The sequence below is a fragment of the Molossus molossus genome, unplaced genomic scaffold, assembly GCF_014108415.1.
Source record: "Molossus molossus isolate mMolMol1 unplaced genomic scaffold, mMolMol1.p scaffold_m16_p_12, whole genome shotgun sequence".
Lineage (NCBI taxonomy): Eukaryota > Metazoa > Chordata > Mammalia > Chiroptera > Molossidae > Molossus > Molossus molossus.
The window spans coordinates 55,379,302-55,405,909 of record NW_023425347.1 but is presented as its reverse complement, the minus strand read 5'-3'; the positions used below and the strand labels follow the sequence as shown (position 1 = coordinate 55,405,909).

The following is a 26,608-nucleotide window of genomic DNA, read 5'->3' as shown; positions in this document are numbered from 1 at the left end:
TGGTTGCTGTAGGTGAGGAATCCTGCAAATGCTCAGGTGGCCAGGGGTCAGCCATGAATATTAACAGCAGCCGGGCCTTCCAGACTGCGAGCCGTCCAGCCCGCTCCGGTCGGTTTTGAAGCTGTGTATCAACAGGTGAAGAAATGCCGCACGGTTTTCAACACTGTTACACTGTAAATATCTGAATTTAACAATGAACTCAGCACAGAAATACATTATACTTGGAGTCGATTTCAGTATTTATTCTTAAACAATTTAGCGAATGCTCTATATGCATGGTTTGCTCTGTTAATGGCATACACGTTCAAAGTTTATGATAGATATCTGTTTCTTTCCTTGCCATCATTTTTATCTCTGTGTATAAAGTCTCATTAGGAGACAAGATCAAAAGTATGAGTTTGGGGCTCTCGATGCATATGAATTTCAGGCCAAAAAACCCAACCTACCCACCCACCAGCCCCCCTCCCGCTCTCTCCCCTGCTCTGCACATCAGGCCTTAGTTTGTATTCCCTGCTAGATGCCGAGACTGAGGCTCCGAGTAACTGTGTTGTGTTTGGGTCACTGCCTCCCTCTGGCCACTACCTACAACTTCTCCCGCATCTGCTTACACCCCTCGTCTCCCCTGCACCATCAGTTCTTTGAGGCTAGAACGGTCTGAGCTTCGCGTCCTCCGGAGTCAACTCAGAGCCGGCCTGTGGTCTGCACCGCAACAAAACTGAGCTGGGCCACGACGGGAAGGTGAACATTTCTAGAACATTCAGCTGGAGAAGGCAAAAGCTAGGACAAAAGCAAGCTCACCAGCTACTCCAGCAGCTTAAAGGCCCCAGAGACCCTGACCCCAGATTCAAGCCATGACCTGCAGGGCAGCCTGGAGTGGTGGGAAGAGCAACCCCCACCCCCTGCCAGGAAGCTGCTTCATCTTGGTGAGCCTCAGTTTCCCCATTTTAACAGAGGGAAGCCAATACACACCTTTCGGGTGGTGGCGAAGCAGAGTAATGGCAGATCCAGGTCCTCTTTCCTGCCTGTCTTCCTCTGTCCTCTCAGGAAGTCCACCAAACGTATTTCATCTCTGATTCTAGACATGTGGCTGCACGTGGAGAGGCTGTTGGTGCCGGAAGATTGGGAAAATGCTCCTTTGCCCCTCTAAGCGGCCAGCCGTAGTCCCGGGTACTTCTCTTTCCCTCCCCTTCCCTCTTGTTTTTAACTTTTCTTTTTATTTAAAGATATTTGTTTAGCCAGACCATACTTTAAAGTATACTTAATGGAAATTTGGATGTAACAGAAATTCAGTATAGGGAAACTGTTGCTGACACATCAGGAGATTCAGAGTGTTAGATTTGAAAGGTTCCCTAAGTGCAGGACTTTTATCAGAACAACCTTGATAATTCGTGTACAGATTGGTCTCCCCTGGGCTGGTGGACTCATTATCTATGGAGGTGGGGGCCCAGAAATCTGCATTGCATAAGCAAACCAGGATTTGTTTTGTACCTCTCAAGTTTAATAATCACTACCTTTGCAAGGGAAATCCACTTTATATAATTTATTGAGCACCTACTATGTGCTTTCCGTCATATTCCTCACATAGATAGTAACTAAGTCCTCGCCGTTATGACATCAGGTTGATATCACTGTGATATAGTTTGCATTCCATTAAGTGACCCATTGGAAGTGTATGTAATTCCATGATTTTTAGTATATTTCCAGAGTTGTGCAACCACCACCAAAATCTAACGTTAGAACATTTTCACCATCCCCAAAAGAAACTACCCATTCATAGTCCCTGCCCAAAGATAGGTGTCATTACACCCATTTTTAGAGATGGGAAAATGGAGGCTCTGGGCATTTGAACAACATGCTTCCGACCCCACAGTGAGTCGTGGAGCTGAGGGCCGTACTCCAGCTCCCTTCCTTCCAAAGCCGTGCTCTCCACTGTGCCATGCTCCCTTCCAGGAACTGGGGCCAAATTAAATATTTACTTGCTGGGAAGAAGAATTTGATGTTCTGGTTTAATCCTTGTTCAGTCGTTTTAGATAATGTAGTTTCCCTTCCTGTTCCAACTGGAATTGTAGGGTAAATAAATGGGGCTTAAGTTTTAGTTCAGTATCCAGTGCAGCTAGATTTTTAAAATTACATGAAAAGAAAGCAAGTTAAGAAATATAATCCAGTGTTGGGTTCTGTCCCTGGTTGCTGACGTACCCCATTCCTTCTTTGAGACTTGGTTCTTCTCCTGTCAAATGAGAAAGTTGTACCAAATCTTTTATTTATTCATTAAGCATTTATTGGACATATAATGGCAATCACACTGGATGTAATAGATTCAAAGAAATGATAAGAATTTTAATACCAGCTATGCTTAATTGGGCAACAACAATATGCCAGACACCATCCTAGTTTGTCATTCCATTCGAATGTAACAGCAAAAGGTGGGGATTATCCCTTTGTTCTATCTCTGTGGACTTGGGGGTATTTTGCCTCAATTCTTGTGAGGAAACGGGCTCAGAAGGTTTAAATAGTTTGCCACGCAGCTCAGGTAGCTGAGGTCTGGGTGATCCCAAGCCCAGAACTGAGTTTCTTTGCTCCTCTGCAGGTGAGCTGGAGTTGTCCTTGCCCTCTGTGAGGTCACTACTAATGTTTATAAACAAATACTTGCAATACAATGTGAAAGTAAATATTTAAGGACAGCACTAAAGGGGGTTTGATCTTCGTGCCTCTGTTTGGGTGGGTCTGGGAGGTGTTGGGGGTAGAGCTGATCTTCGCCTTTCCCCCTCTCTGGCAGGACCTGTTTACTTAGTCCGTGCAGGTTGAAATTTTAGGACTGCTTACCTCTCTCCTGGTCCTTGTGCTGCTCCGCCGGAAGCCCGCGACCCCGTTTGTTGAGCTGTGCTAGGTTGGGAGGCACCAGCAGCACCTCCGCAACCCAATTTCCAATCTCACTTGACTCCTTCGGCCTCCTTGGCGTGTTTATAAAGCCTTGGGCTCAAGTGAACTGGAGATGTGGGGTGTGCTCAGACAGGTGTTCCCTGCCAGGTCCTATCAGTAATCAGGGGGAAAAGTCTCTTTCTCAAGGACCCAGCGTGCATGTGGGTTTCTCAAGAAACTTGAAGAAGTCAGTTTGTTGAGACTGGGAGCCAAGCTTGTAAAGGCGCTGGGAACGAATGTGAAAGCCGTTTCCTGGAAATGCAGCGCTTTTAATGCATCTTGTCACTTTGGAGAACTTCAGAAATGCTGACTTGGAAAAGTTCCTGGCCTTCGGATGGGGACACGGACAATCTCAAATGACTTCTTACTGGGAATAGTTGTTCTTTTTGAAGCAGTTTTAAAAGTTACTATACATTGTGCTCTTACCACATGTAGGGAATAAGTGCTGTGCAGGTACTGGATCTCACAAAAACCCAGGAGGTACCTGTTACTGTCACCTCTCTTTTTTACAGATTAGGAAATGGGGCAAATCCCATATCTCCAAGGCAACAAGAGGATTTTTTTAAAATTCCTTTTAAACGGTTCTTTTTTTTTTTTTTGTAAAGCCCTAAACACTTGAAGACAAATTTTAACCAGCATTTATTTATTTATTAAAGTTCTGCTTTGCACCTGAGCCCAGAGAGCCATCGTTCATCAAGATGTGAGTTAATAATTACCACTGAGACTCGGGGCATGTGGTGCTGGAGCCATTACCGGCCAGGGTTGTTACCATGGCTCTCGACATGCGTGACAAGCACCCTGCCTGTGAGAACCTGAAAAACAATAGTCAGGAGGACCTGGGAGACATGTATGCATCCATATTAGTATCGCGCTTATTCCATAAAGGCAAACTGCTTTGATTCACGTCTTATTTGCCCACGTTTAAGCTCACCATTCTCCGGATTGGCTTTCTCTCTTTATTTCAATTTTCTTCTTAAAAAAGGCATCCCTTCAACACTTGACCACTCCTCTTGCAGCAAGTTTTATAGATATGTTTATAACATTAAAAAACACACAATTTAATTCAGACTATATCAGCAAATATAATTTTCTTGAAATATCCAGCCATATGGCAGAAAGACCCAGCATTAGTGGCTTCTCAAAAGTCCAGCAATTGGCATTTTAATAAAATTCTAGCGCAATAATAGAGTGGAAATTTTAGGGTCACCGAGTTTTTATATAATCTAGCCTAGTTTTCTATTTTATAGGTGGAGGGAACAAGACCTAGGGAGGCTAAATGACTTCACCAGGCAGAGAGCTAGTTCGTACAAAGTTGCAATTCGACACTATTACTTTTGTGATAAGTTTTGATTTATAGTTCTGTACCTAATGATTGTACTTTAAAAAAGCATCTCTTTAAATAAAAGGACATACCGAAATTGCATATATAAAAATTCCCTCTATTTGGATATGGTAAAAAGGAACATTTCATTTGAAAAACACCCCACAGCCTCACAGTAGCATATTTTAAAATGCCAAAAACCTAGTCTTCATGTGAGAATGCAACATTGCAACTGTGCTTTAAACCACAGCAGTTGTTTTCCATTAAGTTATTCCTAAATTATTTTTTTTTAATATTTCTCAGTCTCAATCCATAATGTTGGTCCAGTGCTGTAGGGATTTTTGCAGATTTGGATGAGACAGTCCCTCAGAGGATTTTACAATTTTACGGAGGAGATAAGACACAGGGAAAACTTCAAGGTCCTTCAGGTGTCAGACTAGAACCTGATCCAGCTCATTTGGTTCTCAAAGTTGTCACCTCGGGATGGCAACCATTTCTAAATGGAGGGACAGTGTTAGGAAAGTAGGTGCATGGTTCTGAGCATGTGGAATATAAACATTCTTAAATCACCTATTTCATCATGTCACTCCCCAGCTAAATATTTTTTTCTTTGGCAAATATACATTTATTTATATACCCATTCAGAAAATATTTATTAAGTGCCTACCATATGCATAAAACCCAACTCCTCTTCTAGGCTTGAAATACCTCCACAGTCTATCCTTGTCATTATTCCATTTCGTTCCATTTTATTTTCAGAAGCTCCCCTTGTGAAACTGACTTTGGATTGCAATTACTGACTTTGGGGTCTTTCACTAGAATGTGAACCCGTCCTAGTATACGGGGCAGTGCTTTAGTAAGTCCTTTATGAGTTTCATTGAGACCAAGAGACCTCGAAGATGGGGTCCACTTAGGCAGGGGTTTTGTTATTGCTCGTGCCGGAATCCCTGTCCTCTAGAACGGTGCTTGGTTTAAAGCACTAAGTACAGACCCTCTCCTTGAATGCTCTGAAGTTCTCTCATCCAAGCTCTTTTTCTCCTTTACTGTTTAAATCTGACCACAAAGTCCAGCCCAAGTCCCATCTCTTGGAGATGTTTCCTCTTCTTACCCACTCCCAGCACCTGGAGCCTCTGCCCAGCGTACTGAGTTCACACCGAGTTTTGTATTGCATTGTTCACTGTTACCTTTTCATTCTTTTTTTTTTTTAATCCTCACCTGAGGATATTTCCCCATTTATCTTCAGATAGAGTAGAAGGAAGGAAGGGAGAGAGAGAAACATTGAGATGAGAGGGACACACTGACTGGTTGCCTCCTGCATGACCCTGACCAGGGCCAGGGGTGGAACCACAACCCAGGCACCTGCCCTTGACCGGAATTGAACCTGCGACTCTTTGGTCCGAGTGCCGATGCTCTAACTGCTGAGCCAAACCAGCCAGGGCATACTTTTTTGTTCTTAATTTTACCTCCCAACTAGAGTTAGCTTCTTAAGAGTGCGGGGCCATCTTGTACGTGGTTTCTGACTCCTTCAGAAAGGACGCGATTGATTGACTGAGTTATCATTAAACATCGTTGCTTCGGTCTGGAAGGTTAAGCATTTTAGGGTTTCCAGTTCCCTGTGCTTGACTGACGGATTCTTGAGTACCTGATCCTGTGTGTGGGTTTGTGCGCGCACAGAACACTAAATATTAAAGGCTTATCACTGAAAGTGCCACCCCCACCCCAGGAGTAAATGCACAGCCATTACATAACTCTCCTTTCTTTTTTTCCCTCAAGGTGGAACAAAACAAAAAAGCCTTAACGGAGATCTTGGGGGTGGAGACTGGGAGAATTCGGAGTCAGGGGAGTGGAAATTTGGCACCATCTGCAAAGCATTTGGGCAACTCAGCTTTTCATTTCTGAGAGGTTGCCATGTGCATTGTCATGAATATTAACTTATAGTCGAGTTACATTGGCTAAAGGCTGGATCTTTCCAGCATGTGGAACTGATTTACTTGCCTTTTCCCTCTTACCCCCTTTGAAAGCCAAAACAACAACGACAAAAAAAAAAAAAAAGTCCAATAACCCTTCCGAAGCTTTATTGCATTTAGGGAAGGGTTTCTGTCTTGTTTTGCCTGTCTTTGTTCTCTGGCTTCACATTTACTCACTCCTGGTTTTGAATGCTACAACAGGAAATCAAGTGATCAGGACTAGAAACTTTGCTCGCTGAGATTATTGCTTTAGATTTTCCCTGCTAAATCAAGACTGCAAACGACTCCTTTTTGGCGGTAATTTCTTTTGAGGGATGGAGTGGACCAAAACAGGCAGCCCTTTGTGAAGGTGACACTTGTCACCAAGTGTGCCTCTCCCACATGCTTTCTCACTATTCAGAGTTCATGTTGGTTTGAAGGGTGTTAAGCTAAATGGCATCAGACTAAGGAATTAATAATTTGATTCTTTTGTGAACTTGAAGTATCTGCAAGGCTGTTTGTGTATATTTAGAGCCAATAGAGGATAGGGAAGGAAAAACAAATTTTTTTATCTTAAAGCGAAAGGATACCTTCCTCATTTTTTTGCCAGCTGGCTGAGGAACCAACCACAATAACGATCTGAGTGATTTTATGCCTAGATTAATGGATGCACAAATGCTTATTTATGCTTTCTGTCTACAGTGCACTGTGGTAAGAAACTGTGGCATAATCAAAGGTAGGACCTAGAAATCTAAAAGAGTGGAAGGAAATAAAGTAAAATGTAAACAGTAGTTGATTTTTACTGAGTAGTCAGACAACGGACTTTTTTTCCTCTTCTTCCTTTTACATATTTTCAAATTTTCTACAGTGCACATATTGTTTAAATCGCATCAGGGACAGTCTTTGCTACAGACCTTCAGAGAAAGGAGAGAGTACCATTGGTGGGAGGTGGATAAGAATGAAGTGGGACTGGAGTTGGTAAGTATCTGTATGCATATTTGCTGTCCCCATACCTCCATCATCGAATAACTATCATTAAGAGAATAGCCTTTAAAAACAATACGAGAATAGAATAATGATAGAATAACTTTCAAGGCGATTGGACTATCATAACGGTATGTGAAATACATTCGTAATGTTTTTAGTGCACTCCATATAAATTATTCTTCACATTTATGAGGTTAAGTGAGTTAATACATATCAAGTACCTACTGCCAGAAATAGAGCACTAAATACGCAACAGCTATTACCATTTTTATATACAGCAACTTTAAACCAGAACCAGGAAGTCTGTTAGGTGAGGACACGGTGCCCGGTGTACCATTTGCACAAGGTCATCTATTGTGTGCTGATTAGTTTTGTTTTGAGTTCCCAATCTAGGCCTCTTCCTCTGCCCTGATTTTCAGTACCTAAGCATTTCCCTTGGTGGTGAAATGGATAGCCCTGCTTCTTGCAAGACTCTGTGGTGTTCAAGATCTAGCTTTTATAGTGAGGTTCATGCATAAGGCCTTGTGTTTATCTTTTCCTCCGAAAGCACCACGGTGGGGATCTGGTGCAGATGGTTCTTTGCGGAGTTCAGTTGTAGCTCCAAATGTGTGCTCCCTTTTTCGAGTGTGGCAGCTCTTTGAAAAATATTTGTCATTATCCATTACAAAGGAAATACATGCTCTATTTTGAGACGAGGGATGGGAAAGAAAGAAAATATATTTTGGATTCCTTAGGCACAGGCAAGCGCTGTTATTATTTTGGTCATTTTCTAGATTTCACATAACTTTTCTCTCTCACATCGTGTTTGCATAGAAGACAGTGCATAAACTTGGAAGCAAGGCCAATTATGCATCCAGACTTGGCCATTTACTTACCAGTGGTCAACTTTGAGCAAGTTAAAGCTCTCAGAACCTCAGTTTCCTCCTCTGCAAAATGAGGACAAAGTAACTACTCTGAAAGGTCCTTGTGAATATTAAATGGGATCACGTGTTGTGAAGCCCGAGTCCATCTGGGCCCTTGATAGTATACGTGGTAACGTTATTATGCACAATGCATCTCCCCACATGCCTAATCAGAACAGTATTTGTATATGCAAATGCTGTTTTTAAAATATTAACAGTGACAAATTTATTGTAATAGCTGTGCAATCTATTCTTGATTGCATGACGAGTAATTTAATTGGTCCCCTATGGTTGAACATATGGGTTATTTTCGATTTTTCTTTTTTGGTAATACCCTTTTTTAATACTTTCAGTGAACTATTTTCTTGAGCCACCTGTATTCAGAATGGACAAGGTTAGAGATGTTTAAAAGTGACTGAGATTTATTGCGCCGGATTTGCAAGCTTGGTGTGCGGAATGATGAGCCGCCTCAGATAATGTCATTTTCTGGACATTCCATATGTTTAACAGTGTGAGGTTAAATAGTCTGTAAAAATCAGACAATGTCTAATCTGGGCAGGAGGGATCTCTTGTAACCTTGTAAAAGATTATTCATGGGGTATGCTTAGGGCGGAATAAAGTCATGCATATGTTTTCTTTCCTGGAACACTTAAATTAAGTTGCCTTTCCTTCCCTGTGCAGTGATTGTTGGAGTTTGTTTTAATGGCAGCACTTTCTCTTTTAATGGGTAATGTTGGTCAGCTTCTTGAGATAACAGTGGTGATCTATCTTTTCCTCCCCTTTGGCTGCAATTCCTAGATCAGAGGAAGAAATCCAGAGCAAAATTAAGCTATTCGTGAACTGTCAGCCCTGTGGGCTTGGGGAAAAGACCTGTAAACATCAAGAGAATGATCTTTTGAATAAAAATCCAGCCCTGCATTTTCTTAGCACAGATCAGGGAGGGAGACCAACAGAATCTCATTAGGCTTATAAAGGTATTTATTTCTTCACTGTGACATTGTACTGCATCATTCATTTAAATACCTAGTTAAAAACCTGGCACAGCTGTGGGAGGAGTGAGGTGGGGCCAATGGTCTGGACTGAGCATGTTATTAAAGACTCATGAATCGTTCCTGTTCCAGCAAAGTGGAATTCTCTTGCCATCTGTTAAGCAGGCTCAATTAAATAGCGAGATCTGGAGGGAAGGAGAGGGGTAGGGAAGGCGGGTCAGTGGAGTGGGGAGTGGGGACAGGGAAGAACTAGGGCAGCCCGTCGGAGGTGGGGGAAGCCGGCCACCAGCACACACAGGCAGGTACAGACAGAGCAGCACCTCTTCTCTTCTCTTGCAGTAGAGGCAGGGGAACTGGATTTATTGTTACATGACTCTTCAACTTCTAACTTGATTGAAATCGAACTTCCATTTCGAGGGAGGAGGGGGAAGGCAGTGCTTAGGGAATGAAGGAATAGAATACGCAGCAAGGGGGGTTTGATTAAATTGTGTAATCTAAGTTTAGAGCATCCAGGTTGGACGAAACTCTAATAAAGACACCTTTTATTTGCTGAAAATTCAGGTCCATGCAGTAGCATTGATGGGAAGCTGAAGAACTAAGTAATATTTGCTCCGTGCTTCGAGTTTGAGGGAACAATTACCATGTAGCCTCAGGGAGGGCTCAGGAGACCTTCCCTATAAAATTCCTACGTGACGCTCTAGTGGGTACAGTCCCCATTTCATCTGGATTACAGATTGGGGAGTTGGTTTTTTTTGAGTATTTATAATAGCCCAGTTACTAGATTCTTGTCCTTTTTTTAAAAAAAAATGTATAGGTTTAAAAACATACAAGAACATTTGGCCAGCTCATATATTAAAGAGACTGCCTAGAATGTACGTTTAAAGTAAACTTATTGAAGTGTGGCGTACATGCAGAAGAGCGCACGGTCGTAAGCGGGCCACTTGATGGATTCGCACAGAGTGAATGCATCCCTGTGCCAGCCCCCAGATCAGGAAATGGGGCGGTTCAGCCTGCCAGGGGCAGCCCCCATGCCCTGTTCTGTTCACTCTCTCACGGAGGGTAGCCGCTAGCCTGACTTCCAGCAGGATATTAGTTCTGTCTGCTTTTTTCAACGTGATAGAAATGGAATTGTACACTTTGTCTTCTGGTGTCTGGCTTCTTTCACTCAATATTACTATGTGCGAGTCACATGTTCACTAATGGTCCAACTGTGCGTTCATTCTCATCGCCGAATATTCCACTGTGTGAATTGTCTCTTCCATTGCTGAGAAACATCTGGATGTGTTCCAGGTGGGGGTTTTGTGAGTAGTGCCGCTATGAAGAGTCTTAGGCTTTTCTTTTGATAAATGTAGGAGCATGTTTCTGCTCAGTGTAGACCCCGGATGGGAACTGCTGGGCCATGGGATATGCATGTAGTTCACTTTGGAAGATATTGCCAGTTTTCCAAAGCGGGTGCGTTACTGAGAGGCAGGTCAGTTTGTCTTTGGAGCACTCAGTTTTTGTGAGCATGAAGAATCAGGCGTCTTGCTGCTGTTGTTTTCTTTTTAGTGTGGGGATGCATTTAGCTAATAAGGGGGATTCAGTGAAGTATTTCTGGGTAAAATAACTTTTTAAAACCTCATCCATTTTAATGACCTTTTCAATTTGAAATGAAACACATTTACTTTCGGTATTTGACGGGAGTGAGAAAGAGTAATGGGCAAAGGTGGGCAGTGTCCTGGCCATTACTTGGAGGGATTTGTACACTGAGGAGAGGGTTCAGACTCCCTCTAGGTTGTGCTCAAATGAAGAGTTCAAATTTCTGGAATTCCTTTGGTCCCCCAGGGGACTAGGATATGGAACATGGCAACTTGGGAATAGAACACCGGCTACCCACCCACCTAGTCCCTAACCTGTTCCTTGAATAAATCCTCCTCGAGGACTGAAGAAGCTGATCTTGGGGATTGCTCATCATTTTTATGTTTTAGGGAAACTTTTCCATTTACATTTTCCAAGTCCTCTAGAAACCAAGAAACTCTACCCAAAAGTCACCAAATACAGCTGGGTATATCCTTTGGAATTCTTGGTTCAAATTAAAAACGAAAGCCCCCCCCCACACACACACACATCCACACCCCCACAATCCTGTATTCTATGCCTTTCATAGTTTCACGTAGCAATAGAAAGTAATAAAAACCTTTGTCTGGGACTCTTAGTCATTTCCGACGTTGGTGATATGTATAAGTTTATACTAGCACGTTGTATCTTGCTTAAGATAAATGGATAGAAGAAACCCCAAATGCTCATTTTTTTTCTACATGCAGGCATTAGGATTCCCAGATTATCCTGAACAAAAAGATGCGGTGAATAAACTTAATAGCTTTGCTAAAAGCAATGCTTGCCCTGGCCAGTTTGGCTCAGCGGTTAGAGCGTCAGCCTGCGGTCCGGAGAGACCCGGGTTCGGTTCCCGCTAAGGGCACGTACTTCGGTTGCAGTTTGTCCCCGGCCCTGGTTGGTTGTGTGGGTGGCAGCCACTCGATGTGTCCCTTCACGTCGATGTTTCTCACTCTCTCTCCCTTCCTCTCTCTCCCTCCCACTCTATCTGTACAAAAAATGGTAAAATGTCCTCGGTTGAGGATAAAGAAACAAAAAAAAAAAAAATAATAAAAGCAATGCTTGTTTTTAACTCAAGACCTGGGTTCCAACCTCAGCACTTGAGTTTTTTACCTGTGAAACATTGTCTAACTTTTGAGCCCTAGTTTTTAGATCTATAAAATTGGTTTCAGATCCCTGCCTACCACACAGGGTTGTTGTGGGGATCAAACATGACCATTTTTGTGAAATTATAAAACTATGAAAGTACTAAACCTAGGCCTTTGAGAGCTTGGCTTAGCAGGCCCTGTGTTTTAAGAACGAAGAGTACTGTCTGTTGAACTGGAGTGGCGATTTTCAACCTTTTTCATCAAATGACACACTAAAATCCTATGGCACACCAAAAAATATATTTTCTGCTGATCCGACAAAAAATAGGTATAATTTTGATTCATTCACACTGGATGGCTATTGTTGTTTTGGCCATTGTCATTTTTGTTGGGGGTGGAGGGAGAAATCAGTGAACAACTAAACAGTCAGGTATTGCATGTTTTACACCTCCTTGCGGCACACCAGCTGGAAGTCACTGAGCCAGAGTGTCGGGGAGGCTCCCTCTGCACCTTGAGATCTTGCGCACACACATATGCCTGATCCTGTGACCTTGCACTGGACGCTGCAGGCACCTGTTTCGTTATGAGTTACTTGTCTGGGTTCTGCTGGCTTCTCACTACCACCATCCCTCCCCACAGGGAAAGGAGAGGGGCACATTTCTTTCTTTGGTGATAGCCCCAAACTGTGGTCAGACCATCTTTCACCTCTGCAAGAGGGGTCAGGCTGAGGGTTGTATAACATAAGAAGGCTACGGAATCACTACGGCTCATCCCTATAGCTTCCTTTTCGCTTTTAAAATTTTCTTTTACCCATCGACATGTACTTGGTGTAGAGACATGTTTACAAGCCATGAAAATATCTACGTAAGAGTATTAGCAGTCATTGTGAATAATTGTTAAGGTAATAATTGAGCAAGACGGACTGAAACCGCCTCAACACTTCCCCGGCATACATTCCTTATACTGCTGAGAAATTCGCTGTTCTTTTAACACTGGGATGTCATTGCCACAAATGAAATAAGAAATCGACCACACTCATCAAGATCTGGAGACATTCTATATAACATGTTAATTTTTAATAAAAGTGTTTTCTTGGGCCCTGGCTGGTTTGGCTCAGCGGTTAGAGCGCCGGCCTGTGGTCCAGAGAGACCCGGGTTCCGTTCCCGCTAAGGGCATGTACCTCAGTTGCAGTTTGTCCCCGGCCCTGGTTGGGTCAGGGCCGTGTGGGAGGCAGCCACTCGATGTGTCCCTTTCACGTTGATATTTCTCTCTCTCTCTCTCTCTTTTTCTCTCCCTCCCTCCCTCTCTCTTCCTCTCTCTCTCTCTCTCCCTCCCTCTCACTCTATCTGAACAAAAAATGGAAAAATATCCTCGGGTGAGGATAAAAAAAAAAGTGATTTCTTGGTACTGAGCAGGTTTTGAAAATCAAATTCTATGGAAATACTTAGTATGTGATTATGGGTGGTAGTGACATTGACCCAGCCTCTAAAAGCATTGTAAGGTGCTTACCGGAAAACTGGGAACTTAGAGTTGTAGGAAGGGAAGCCTACAGGTTCATAATCCCTTTCCTGAAACAATCTATTTAGGATTCAGAATTCTGATGCTGTTTTAAAAAAACTATGTTTTTATTGATTTTAGAGAGAGAGGAAGGGAGAGGGAGAGAGACGGAAACATGGATGGGAGAAGGAAACATTGATTGGTTACCTCACTCACGCACCCCTGGGGATCAAACCTGCAACCTGGGTATGTGGCCTGACTGGGAATCGAACTGGCTTTCTTTCGGTGCGTGGGACAATGCTCAAGCAACTGAGCCACACAGGCCAGGGCGATCTTGATGGTAAAACACCCCCAGTAAGGTCTGGAGCAGAACCCTGTGCATTAATATATCTGCATCAAAATGAATGAATACTCACACTAAATGGTTTAATGAAGACTATAAATACGTGTCAGTTGAAGTTAGGGCTTACTGCCAAATAAGTTCAGGTCATGTCACATTTTACTAATGGGTGTGTCATACAAAACTTCTGATTTCCAGTACCTTTTGAATTTAGAATTACACATAGAGGATTGTTTGTCTGCATTATGTTTGGTGTTAGCTCCTAACTGGAGTGGTTTTTATATGGATATATGGATAGGTAGCAAATCCTTATGAGACAATAGAGGTTGGAGCACCGGATCTGGGGTCCCACTGCCTGGGTTCAGATTCCAGCCTTGCCAAAAGACTTTGGGGAAATTATGTGACTTCCCCAGGCTCTTACTGTTGCATCGTAGGAGCTGCAGTAATTTTCTTATAAAGACTAAATAAGGTTTGCATATGAAATCCAATGTATGTACTGCATTAGGCATATCAGTTTCTTCATCTATATAATGGAGATGATAATAATACCCGTCACAAAGATGTTTTATGAGACTTAAATAAGTAAATAGATGTGACGGGCTCAGAATAGTGTCTGCCTCATCATCAGCATTCAGTAAATAGTAGCCAATATCATTAATGTTATCACCAAGACGGAAAGTCTGTACCTTTCCTATCAGCAGAGTCATTTTTAGGAAAGAAAGAGAAAATAATGAGTGGAGCATTGGAAAATTATGCTAATGCACAAATAGAATTTTCTAGCCTGTAATTCCATCGCATTCCACCTCAATTCTTCTCAAGATGTTTGCCCCCCTCCCCCCCCCGCACCCCGATCCTCCTTCATTTGCACAGCACTTGATGAACTTGGCACTTGTCTTCCTCATCACAACCTTGCAGGTGTGTTAGGCTGTCTGGGAAGCTGTCCCAGACGCTGACAAACCCTTGGCAGTGAGATACAAAGGCCAAAGGGAAATTTTGGCTGACGTCTCCAGGTCTGACCCCTTACTCATCTGGGGCGTTGCAGAGGTATCCTTCAAGTTTTAGGAGAAATGATGAGGCTGCTGCTCTTTTTTATTTTGGTGCCTCTACTAGACACATATCTTGGATTCTCATTTTTTTGTTTGTGTGTTATATGTTAATTTCTTGTGATTGCTTAGTCACGACAGGTTTTGATGAAGTCCAGGGTCTGCAGAGGCATTTTAAATGCAGGCAATGTATGGAGGAATGGGCACCAGCGAGGCAGAAACCAGTGGAAGAATGTGTACTTGTGTGTCACAGTTTGGACTCATGTCTTGGCACGGCCGTCATATTTCCTGGCATGTAAAAACTGCATCTTCTCTTAAGGCCACGCATAGTTGGCAAGCCCTGTTATGTTACTCTCCCGAGGGGGTGCTTAGGTAACGAAGGTGATGGATAATATGGGTAGGGACTGGTTGGACAGGGACATGAGAGAATATGGAAAGAATCCTTTTCAAAGAGCTTTATTACATTGGATTTTAGTGTCTGTAAACAATTATAGCATTCAGGGAGTTCAGGATTTAAATGAGAAACACAACTTTGTCAGATTATACCGGTCGGATAAAATGGCATGGGCTCCGGAAATCTATAATTAAATGTATTTTTGAAAATGAAAAATATAGTGTAACATCTGGTTTATTTCACTACAGAAGTGCCTGGGTATTGCTTATGTAAGTGTGATTGACTTTGGCTGATATTTGGATTTCTCTGTGTAAAATGACTGTACTTTAATTAAATTTTTTTGTGCTTGACTCTGTTTGTGGTGTAAACAAATTATTCACACACACACACACACACACATACACTCGTGTAGAGAATGGCTGTGCTGTTTAGAAAACTAATGTGCATTTTCTTTTTTGTTGCAGCGGATATTCAACTCCTTTGTTTACACTGAGAAAATCTCAAATGGAGAAAGTGAAGTGCAGCAGGTAAGACGCTACTCGGTGCTTGACACCCGCTGTCCCCGTGTCTGCCTCCACGTGAGGTTTCCTGCCCTCTGGACCGTGTAGAATTCACAGACGACACACTGGTGACAACCTCCCACCTCACGCTCTTACAGGCAGTTGAAATAACAGTTATATGGATAGTTTTCTGGTATACGTGCTATACTTGGGATATACTATTGAATTCCTTTTTGTTGTTTTGGAAACTCCTAAACTACTCATGTTTAAAAATATTAGGAAATTATTTCACGTGATACAGGACACAGTGCCCAGGTTTTGGAATCAGACAAGCGCAGGTCAAGTTCTGGTTTTCCTACTTACTCGTGACCCCCGGTAAGCCAGTTAGCCTTTCTGAGCTGCAGAGCCCCAGTCTTACATAAAGGGGGTGTAGTATCTGCCTTATGGGATTGTGAGAATTGAATGAAGTAATGTCTAATTAACTGAGTGTGAGTGAAATCCCTATGTGGGAGGCTCAGGCATAGAAGCCACTCAGTGGACATTGGCTTTTTTTTTTAAATTTCTCTTTCCTCCTCTTGTATTCTTCCTTTGCTTCTTTCCTCCCATCTTCTTGTGATGCTCTGTGGAGTCAAAAAAGTTGAGGCCAGATTCTGTTCACTTTATTTATAGCTGGCTTCACATGGGCTGCTCCCCAAATTAAAACAGCATTGGTGAACTTCGTCCTAAATAATTGATCTGCGCTTGAAAAGAAGGGTGGCAGAGAGGATTCTGGGTTTTAATTTCAGCTAGTCCACCCACTTCGTTACATGATGTGACCGGCGACCGGTAATTTGAAGCTGGGATGGAAACTTACGTGATCGACAGGAAGGACCAAGCTGAAAACCAGCGCGTGTCGCAGAGCACTCCTTACTCCACGAAGTAAAGAGATTGCTTTGTAAAACACATAACAATGTGAACTTCTGAGATGCTGCCTTTATTTTATTCATGGAAAACAGCTTGAGTTGATCTGAACTTGAGACATGCCATACAAGAGGCAAAAGCTTTGCAAGTGTCTTTGGAGTGAAGTTATATATAGGATTGTTAGTTGTTTATAATAAATTACTGAGGTTTAGTCTTGAAGTTCAGCATTTCCTATTTATAGACATTAAAATTTTTTTATTGGTTTCTTCCGGTTTGATGTGTAGGATATAAGCAGCTGTGAATGTTTTGTTTTGTTTCTGAGCGTTAGGTGTTTTTAAAAACCAATGACCTGAAATGATAATGAATATGAAGTGATTTCTTCTATCAAGTCTTATCTTCAGAATTCCTGTTTTATTTTTATTCCAGCAAACTGGAAAATGCTTTAGGATCATGAGATTTAAAAGGGTTTTATAGGGGGAAGATTTCTACACAAAGCACGTTCAAGGAAAGTTTTGGGGAGCCCAGCGGCCACTTGATAACTTTTTAAAGAAACTGATCCAGGGATATCAGTTTTGCTGCCTTCCCTCAAGTAACAGATAAAGTCCTCCCTTCACTGTTTTTCAGCGTGTGGGTTGTTTTGTTTTCTTGTACTGATGTCCTTGCTTTATGTAAGTGGGAACAAGTTTGGAAGCATTCAGTAACACATTTTTAAAATGATAGCCCTTCTAGGGCCCTGGTGCTCGGCAATTTCCATTTTTTATCCCTGCGGTTTTCCTAAATAACCTTGAAGAAAACATATTGTCCTTATTACAGATGAGGAAGCTGAAGCCTCAAAACGTTGAGTTACCTGTAGTCTCAGGACTATTAAACAAGCTTTCAAAATAAGTTCCACACAAAATTACCTGTATTTTTAGTTTAACAAAATTCACTTTAAAATTTTGTATTTTCATTCAAAATAGGAGTCTCCGCTAACTCTTTTTTAAAAGATGATGTTTTTATTGACTTGAGAGAGAGAGGGAAGGAGAGGAGAGAGAGAGAGAGAGAGAGAGAAACATCAGTGGGCTGCCTCCTGCACGCCCCCTATTAGGGAGTGAGCCTGCAGCCCGGCATGTCCCCTGACGGGGACTCCAACGGATGACCTGTTAGTACAGGGGACTATGCTCAACCAACTGAACCACACTGGCCAGGGCACTAACTCTGTTTTCATCAATAATTCATATGAAGGAGAATTACCACATAGTCAGTTCTCTGTCTCCTCTCTCTGAATGTGAAGAGTTCTCTCTGATACTGACCCAGAATGCACTTTTAACGTTTGTCTAGTCTCTCCAATCTGCCCTCTGGAAGAATCCTGAATAAATAGATCTTATGCCTCTTTTGCATCCAGTATTTGGAGATAATTAGTATGTCATTATCATGATCATTTAGCCTAAATTTAAAAATACCCACAGAGCTAACTGGTTGTTGCCAGAGGGGATTGGGGTTGGGGTGATGGGGGAAAGAGGTGAAGGGTATAAGTATAAATGGCTAGTTACAAAACAGTCATGAGGATGTAAGAAAGCATGAGGAATGTAGTCGACAATGTTGTGTAACTAGGTATGGTGCCAGTTAGGGTACTGGATATATGAGGGGGAACACTATGTAAAGTATATGATTGTCTCAGCACTAAAGCTGTACACCTGAAACCAATACAAATTAAATGGAAAGAAAAACAAAGAGAAATAAAATAAAGTACCCAGGTCCTAAATAATTTTTTCTTCTTTGACCCGACTTCAGTTCCCTTTCGGTCCTCTGGTCACCGTAACAATAATAAAAGCTTGTATTTGCATATGTACTAAATACTTTGCTAGTGCTTCACTATGATACTCCTGTGGGTTGAACTGGACAGGAGTTGTCCCCCTTTTGTAGTGAGGAAACAGAGACTCCTACTGTCTTCTTGACTTGATTAGTAACTTCCTGGGAACTCTGAGCCCTGAGATCCTTGGTGATCCCCAGGACGAAATCTCTGGTCCGCCGGACGACGCTCTGACCACTTAGCAAACCGGCCAGGGCCCCAGGACGAAATCTTTAGGGAACTGCCTATCTCTTATGTTTACTCCCTTATAGTAGGTCCTCCATCACCGTCACTCACACTTTCACACATATTATCTCCTCTGCATTTCAGAACAACTCTGTACGTTAGGTGGCGTTACTAATTTTAACTTAGAATGGTCAAGGGTCCTAGCTAATATGCAATTAAGCTACCTTTTTTAAATTTGTCAAGTTTTATTTAAATATATGAAGAGTATATAGAACATATACATAGAGAAATTAAAATGACTATCTCAACCTACTACCCAGCTAAAGAAATAAAGCATGATTGTTATGTAGAAAAACCTGTGTGATCTTCCTAGTGGGTGTCTCCTCCCTTCTCCCAGGGATAACCTTATCCTGATTCGTTGTTAAGCCGTTCCTTTGCTTCTGTGTATGCATGTGTATTGAACACACACACACACACCCAAATTAATTATTTAGTTTCATTATTTTTATTCTTTATATAAATTTTCAATATATTGTTTTCATTCATATATCTTACTACTTTCACTCAGCATTATATTCCTTCGAATCACCCATGTTGAGATCTGTAGCCAAGGGGAATTTATTTTCAATTCTGTGTGCTATTCTATTAAATGTAATGTATGTACCCATTTTTCTATTAATGATGTTTGTTTTAATTTTTGTTCATATCTCCTGGAACATAGTGTAGGTGGGGTAATTCTTTTAATTGAAGGAACATTGTTATCCCTGGCCTCTGCCAATTAAATGGTGGTGGTGGTGGAGGTATGTGTATCTGCACAATTCCCAAATGCCCTAGGTGGGGAGAAGGACGCACTCAGATGCAGAATCCCTTCGGGAATAGAACTGCTGGGTACCAGAGTGTGCAATGTGACTGGGTAACACCAGACTTCTTCCTCAGTGGTTGTTATGGGTGACCTTCCTACAGACAGTGTATTAGAAATTTGCTGCTCTGTAGCCTTTGCAATACTTGGTATTACTGATTTTGTATCTCATCAGTTTCATTTGTTTTACTTTGATTAGTAATGAAATTGAAATGACTTTTTTGTACTTTTATGATACATTTGTACTTTTTTTCCTGTCCTGTCAAATGTCTGCTAATGTCCTTTGTCCATTGTTAAAATTGGGTTGCCTCTCATTTTAGAAGTTTAAAAGTTCTGTACATGTTCTACATCAGTGCTGTCCACGAGAATTTTCTGAGAGATGACTGGTTTCACATCCGTGCTCGTTGAGCACCGCTACCCAGCATGTGGATAGAGCTACTAAGTAATTAAATTTTAAATTTAACTTTTAATTAAATTAACCACAAGTGGCCAGTGGTTATCATATCAGATTTCCTTGCAGATTTGTTTCATAAATATATTTTCCCAGTTCATGGATTTTCTTTTCACTTTCCTTGTGATAACTTTAAAAAGAAGGAAGTTTTACTTTTAATAGTTTTTTAAATCAATCTTTTCTTTTTTGGTTTCTGCTTTTTTTGTTTTGTGAAAGAAATTCTTTTCTACCCCAGAGATATGAAGATGTTCTCCTATCTTGTCTTCTTAAACCTCTGCCTTTCTCATTTAAGACTTTTAGCCACCTGAAATTGATTTTGGTGTTGGATGTGAAGTAGATATCCAGTTTCTTACCCCCCATATGTATTTCCAGATGTTCTATTGTACAGTTTGTCTCTTCCCCCCATTTGTTTTCAGTGTGTTTTCTGTCATTAATCAAGCTTCCATGTATGTGCGAGTTTGATTTGGTTCTGTTGGTGAATCTGCTCATTGTGCCAGTACCACATGTCTGGTTGGGTAACACTGTGCTTTCATTTATTTTTCTTGAGAACATCTGTGGTTCTTTGCTCTTACATATGAATTTTAGAAGCGGTTTGTCCAATTATGAAAAAAATCCTATTGGGATTTAAATTGGAGCTACAACGAATCTATAGATCAATTTGAAGATACTATCTTTACTAACATGGTATAGCTCTCCATGTACTTAGTATATGCATGTCTTATAGCACAGTCTGTAATATATTCACAAAAGACCCAAAAATCCATGCATGTAGGATTTATTTCTAGATATTTTATTTATATTATAAATAATACCTTTAAAATTATATTTTTCTAACTGTTGCTATTTTAGTTTTATGTGTTTATTTTATATGTAGTTATCTTCTTAAACTATCATATTAGTTCTGTAATTTACCTGCAGATGCCTTTGGATTTTCTGTGTACATAGTCATATAGGCACATAAAACTGTCTTGGTTCTCTCTAATTTTTATACCATTTATTTCTTTTCAGCATCTTGCTACACTGGCCTCCAGAAAAATATTGCATAAGTATGGTAGTAGTGGCCACAAAACATGATATATATTATGTTTACTGTTTAGTTTTAGGTCTATTCTAATTTTTATTATCATTGCTTCTTTGATCTTTTAATTACTTAGAAGTATGTTTTAAAATTCCAAATATCTTACAGTCTTTCTAGTTGAACTAGCTGTCTCCTCTGTACTCCCTGTTATACTGAGCTCTTCCGACTGCAGGTTTACGCAGTGTCTTCCATCACATGTCCCATCTTGGCCAAGCTCTACGCTTTATCGCCTGTCCTGGTGCCCTGTGCTGTCATCACAGTAGAAGCTCAGGGTCTCCAGATTATGCCCACATTCTCGGGGTGAAAGCAGGGTTTGCCACTGGTTTAGTTCCCAGATTTCTGGCTCCCTCCTTGTTTGGGGACTCAGTGCCCCTAACGGTGGTTTTGGTTTTCACTCAGGACACTAACTAGCCTCTTAACAATTATAAGAACAATTACAACTGTTTGTGAGATTTGTTTGATAAGCCAAAAACAGACTAGTTATTCAAACTAGATTATTGACCTATGTGCTCTTGATTTTAGCTCACACGGTTTAGTTGAAAAAGAACCACTTATTCATGCTTTTTAAAAAAATATTTTGTAGTGTCTGGAATCCTGACTTGAGTTTTTTAACCATCATTTCTTGTTTGGGGTAATGAAAACTAGAGCTTCGTGGGTTCTTGCCCTCCTCCTTACTAGTCAAATCTTATTGAGAGTTGGATCTGACTTGTGCATACTATATAACTTGGCATTAAATCTAACATGTTGTTAATATCTTCTGGTTAGGGGAGCAAAATAATTAAAACTAATAAAAAACATTTTATGATTCTTGACTCTTACCACAAAAGTCTCTATGGTATAGACTTTTCTTTGCTTTTTCTCATTATTTCTTTTAAATTAACCTTCAGAATGTGGTTCAGAATTGCTTAACAATGTGTTTTGAATCTTTAATTAGTTCAGCATATGTAGTTCTGCTGCCAAAAAACTATGGCAACAGCCTCAGGACAATACAAATCCCTTGCACACATTCTTGTGTGGACCGCCTCCTGTAGACTCCATTTTTGAATACTTTAAGAAATTAAGTTGGGTGAGCACATAAAGGCATTGTATAAAATTGAACCTGAATCAAGAAAAATAAGTGTTTGATCAAGAGCCCCAGAAGGTAGCAAAACATAGTCCATAAAAAAAGCAGTGGAAAGGAAACGAAAGGACAAAGGGCCTCTAGGGGCAGTAGACTGGATCCCTCAAGGAAGCAGTCACCTTGGACACATTGTTTCAAGAGTTTGCTCCCTTTCTCACTGCTGTGATAATTTTTTATTCAATGAAATGGCAAACATATTTTCATAACGAATGCAGTACTTCATAAACTGTTGACTGCTGGCAGCGGCTGATTTTAGAAGACATTAGAATTCTTTTGAAATCAGCAAGTTGGTAAAATAACTATTACTTGAACTGGGCTTCACTAGTTTTGTTTTCTGTTTCATGGATTTATGTTCTTCATTATTTTCTTCCTTGTATTTTAAGTTAATTATGCTCTTTTCTTCTTAAATTGGAATTTTAGGTCATTGGTTTTTGTGCCCCCTTTTTTTTAATCCTCACCTGAGGACATTCTTCCATTTTTTTGTTCAAATAGAGTGGGAAGGAAAGAGAGGAAGAGAGAGAGAGGAACATTGACGTGAAAGGGACACATCGAGTGGCTGCCTCCCGCAGGGCCCAACCAGGGCCGGGGACAAACTGCAACCGAAGTACGTGCCCTTAGCAAGAACCGAACCCGGGTCTCTCTAGACCATAGGCCGAAGCTCTAACCGCTGAACCAAACCGGCCAGGGCAATATGCCCCTTTTTTTTAATACAAGAATTTAAAGCTCTAAAGTTTCTTCTAAGCACTGCTTTCTTTGTTACATCCCACAAAATGTATGCTATCATATATTCTCATTATCCTTTACTTTTTGAAATATTTTCTAGTTTCTCTTGTGAGTTATTCTTGCATGCATGGATTACTTGAAGTGTGTTGTTCAGTTTCCAAAACACTTGGGGTCTTCTTAAATATCTTATTGTTACTGATTTCTAATTTTATTCCATTGTGGTCAGAGCACATATTCTGTATGATTTAAATCCTTGATTTATTAAAACTTGGGTTTATGACCCAGCATATGCTCTGTCTTGGTGAATATACCATGTGAACTTGAAAAGAATGGATATTCAACAGTTGTTGGTTGCTGTGTGCTTTATGTATCCATTAGGTTAAGCTGGTGGATAATTCAGATAATTTATTTTGAGTCTGATTTTTATATTGTCTAATTCTATCATTTGCTGAGAAGAGTGTTAATATCTTCAACTATACTAGTGGAAATGTGTATTTTCCCCCTTTAGTTCTGTCTATTTTTATCTCATGTATTTTGAGGCTTAATTATTGAGCATGTATACATTTCAGATGGTTAGGTTTCCCTGATGAGTTATTTGTGACATTATGAAATGTCATTCTTTATCTCTGATGATAATGCTCTTTCTCTGAAGTCTGTTTTACCTGATATTAATATAATCACTCCAGCCTGTGTATGCATGATGTGTCTTTTCATAAGCATTTATTCTCAATGCCTATATTACTAAAAGGATGTCTCTTGTACAAAGAATATAGTTAACACTTTTTTAAAGCTATTTTGACAATTTCTGTCTTTTAATTGGGAATATGTTATTTGGTCAGTTAATATTAAGTTTGATTGTTGGACTTGGGTCAACGATTACATTGTTTTCCATTTTCTCCTCGGGTTTTTGTTTCTTAGTTCCTCCTTCCCTACCCTCTTGGATTTTTGAATATTTAAAAAAATTGTCAATATATTTTATTTTTAGTTATATTTCTTTACATATTTAAGTGTATACTCTAGAAATTATATATCCTTAACTCATTTCCGTCTGTTTAGAGTTACTATTTTATCACTATGTAAAACATGGAACCCTCCTACCTTTATAGATCCATTTCCCCTTGACTGTTCTTTATGCTAGGTTATCATATCTGTTACGTCTACAGATACTACAAACTGCACAGGTGTGTTCTTGTTTTTGCTTTAAACTGTCGTATCAATTTAATAAATTAAATTTAACTAATTAGAAAAATAAATCCGATTATTTTTACCATTTTCAGTGCCCATCATTTCTTTTTAAAGATACTAACTGATACTGAGTCTGAAGAATTCCTTTAACATTTACTTGTCGTACAGATTTCCCTGTGACAAATTATATTAGTTTTTTATGATATTTACTCAGACAGTGTCTCTGTTTTGTCTTTTCTCTTAAAAGATGTTATGGCTTGAGACTGAATTTTGAATTGGCGGTTTTTTAATGATGTTCCACTGTGTATTGGACTTCATAGTTTTTTATGAGAAGTCAGTTAAAGTTGTTATTCTCTATGCTGTCTCATCATCCCACCTCTACCCCTTGGCAGCTTTCAAGATTTTTCTCTCTGTCTTTGGTTTTCAACAATTTCACTGTGACTGGCTAAACATACGCATCTTCATATCTATCCTGCTTATTATTTGTTGCGCTTTCTGAATCTATGTATTATGTCTTTCATTAAATTTGGGAACTTCTGACCATTATTTATTTAATTTTTTTTTTTTTTCTATCATTCTGTGTTCTCCTTCTGGGATTCCATTTATATGTATGCTAGATTTTCTGATATTACCACAAGTGCCCTCTCCTCTTATTCTTTTCATATTTTTCTCCTCTGACCTTCAGATCAGATCATTTTATTGGTCTACCTTTAACTTCACTCCTATTATCTTCCTTCTGTGGTTAACCTTTTCAGATGTAATTTTAAATGTTCTGATATTGTATTTTTAAGCTCTAGGGTTTCCATTTGTTTCTTTTTAATTTTCTATTTCTCTACTAAGACTTTTCTCTTTTCAGTTCATTGTGAGTATATTTTTCTTTGTATCCTTGAGCACAGTTATAATAACTGCTTTAGAATCCTGTTTGCTAATTCTAACATCCGTCAATTTTTTAAGTTGATCTCTGTTGATTGCCTTTTCTCTTGAGAATAGGCCACACTTTGCTTTTTCTTTATATGTCAAAAAAATTGGAGATTGTGAAAAACTTTGGATTTTGTATATTCCTTTGAGGAGTGTGATTATTTTGTTTGTTTTAATAGTCAATTAACTTGATTGGACACAAATGTCTAATTTGTATCTGCATCAGCATCTCAAATTTCAGCTCAGTTTGTTTATTTAGATATAGTTTATGTCATGCATGTATAGTTCAGAGACCTGAGTTTTTTGCCCCAATTGGTGTTTCAAAACACTCTAGCATTTAAAATACATTCTGATAGAAGTCTAGTTTTTCTTAATTCTTTTTATACATTATTGATGTTTACAATCCTACCTGCTTGATTTAAAGTTTAATGTTTCATTTCACCAAATACCATTTACTGGGACATAGTAAATGGAGAAACATTGGTTTTATAATAAATGGATGCTTACTAGATGTAAATATTCCAAATTATTCTTTTATATAAATATGAATTCGAGACCCCAGTTATGAGGAATTTGGACCAATGGAAAGCAGTGGATTAGGAGCCATCTGAAAAACAAAATAAGATCTTGTACAAAATTATATACCTTTATTCATAGGAGAAGAAAGATATTCTGTAGTAAAACAATTTACTTGTGGGCTCCATTAAATAGCTCTTAAAGTGGTGGTGCTTTATGTGCTAAAAGGTAAAGAATCAGTCCTGACTAGCATGATGTTTTAGGATTTTAAAGCTGGAAGGGACCTCAGAGACCATGGGCACAAAGCCAGAAAGATTAGGAAACTCTCTCCCATTCTTTGTTGGACAGCCCCCTTGTAGCTTGGGATGGAGAATTTAAAAACTTCACTTTTCGATTCGCAAATATGAGTTCCAGACAGGATTCTGTCATTGACTATCTGTTTGACTTTTGGCATGACATTTGGCTTAGTGTCTATGTCAGTTTCATCTATAAAATGTGAACAATAGTTTATTTGCAAGATTGTTTGAAAGACTGTGTGGTTGGCTCAGGGTAGGCTTTCAGTATTTTGTGTTCTGCTTTCAGGATACTAAATAGACGGCAGTAGTCGAGTATAAATATAAAGGTACACTAGTGAGATGATTGCTATTCTTAGGCTGTTATTTAATCCTCTTAAGTAACTTATGCCTAGAAGGAAAGATCTGTAAACTTTTTTAGAAGGAGACTTTCCAAATGAGAATGATCCCAGAAAGGCCCTGGGAGGGCCTAGTGGGACCTTTAAATAGTTGAGAAATGTGAGACTGGACACGGGATTTATATTGGCTTTGCATCTATATTAACTCTTGTGTTTCTACTCAAGACACTCCACCGTAGGCAAGTTTAGGTGTCTTGTTAAACTATGCACTGGACCACAGTGAGGAAAGGGACAATGGTTAGACAAGAAGAGGTGAAGAGCTGAACACTTCGGAATCTTGCCTTTGACTAACGGCTTCCTGAGTCTGGTACTAGGCAGGCGGTTAGTAAATATTGGTTGAAAAAAAAATGACTGGAGATAACTCTTGCCTCTCAATATTCGTATTTTCAGGATCTGGATTTGTTTTGGCGTTGCCTTGCCAAGTATAATCTAGTGTGGGGTAGCCTGAAGGCTCTCATTTTGTTTACAATTACCTAGTGAAGTATGTTCAAGGCTCAGACTTGTCCAGACTGGAGGAGTCCTGGAGGTGGGATGGATGGATTTAGTTTGCCCCCAACCTTTCCCCCATGTGTTCCCAGGGGGTTTGTTTAGGCTGAGTCCCGGTTACCCAAATCTACACTTGGCTCTTTGT

General features: G+C 40.2%; 1 protein-coding gene across 1 annotated transcript in view; it reads left to right on the top strand.

Annotated features, from left to right (window-relative positions):
• Positions 1 to 26,608, top strand: part of CACHD1 (cache domain containing 1) — a 216,680-nt gene that overhangs the window by 74,849 nt on the left and 115,223 nt on the right. The window contains exon 2 of the mRNA XM_036257370.1: positions 15,484 to 15,546. Within this exon, the coding sequence (XP_036113263.1) occupies positions 15,484 to 15,546 (63 nt within the window). The remainder of the gene's footprint in view (positions 1 to 15,483; positions 15,547 to 26,608) is intronic.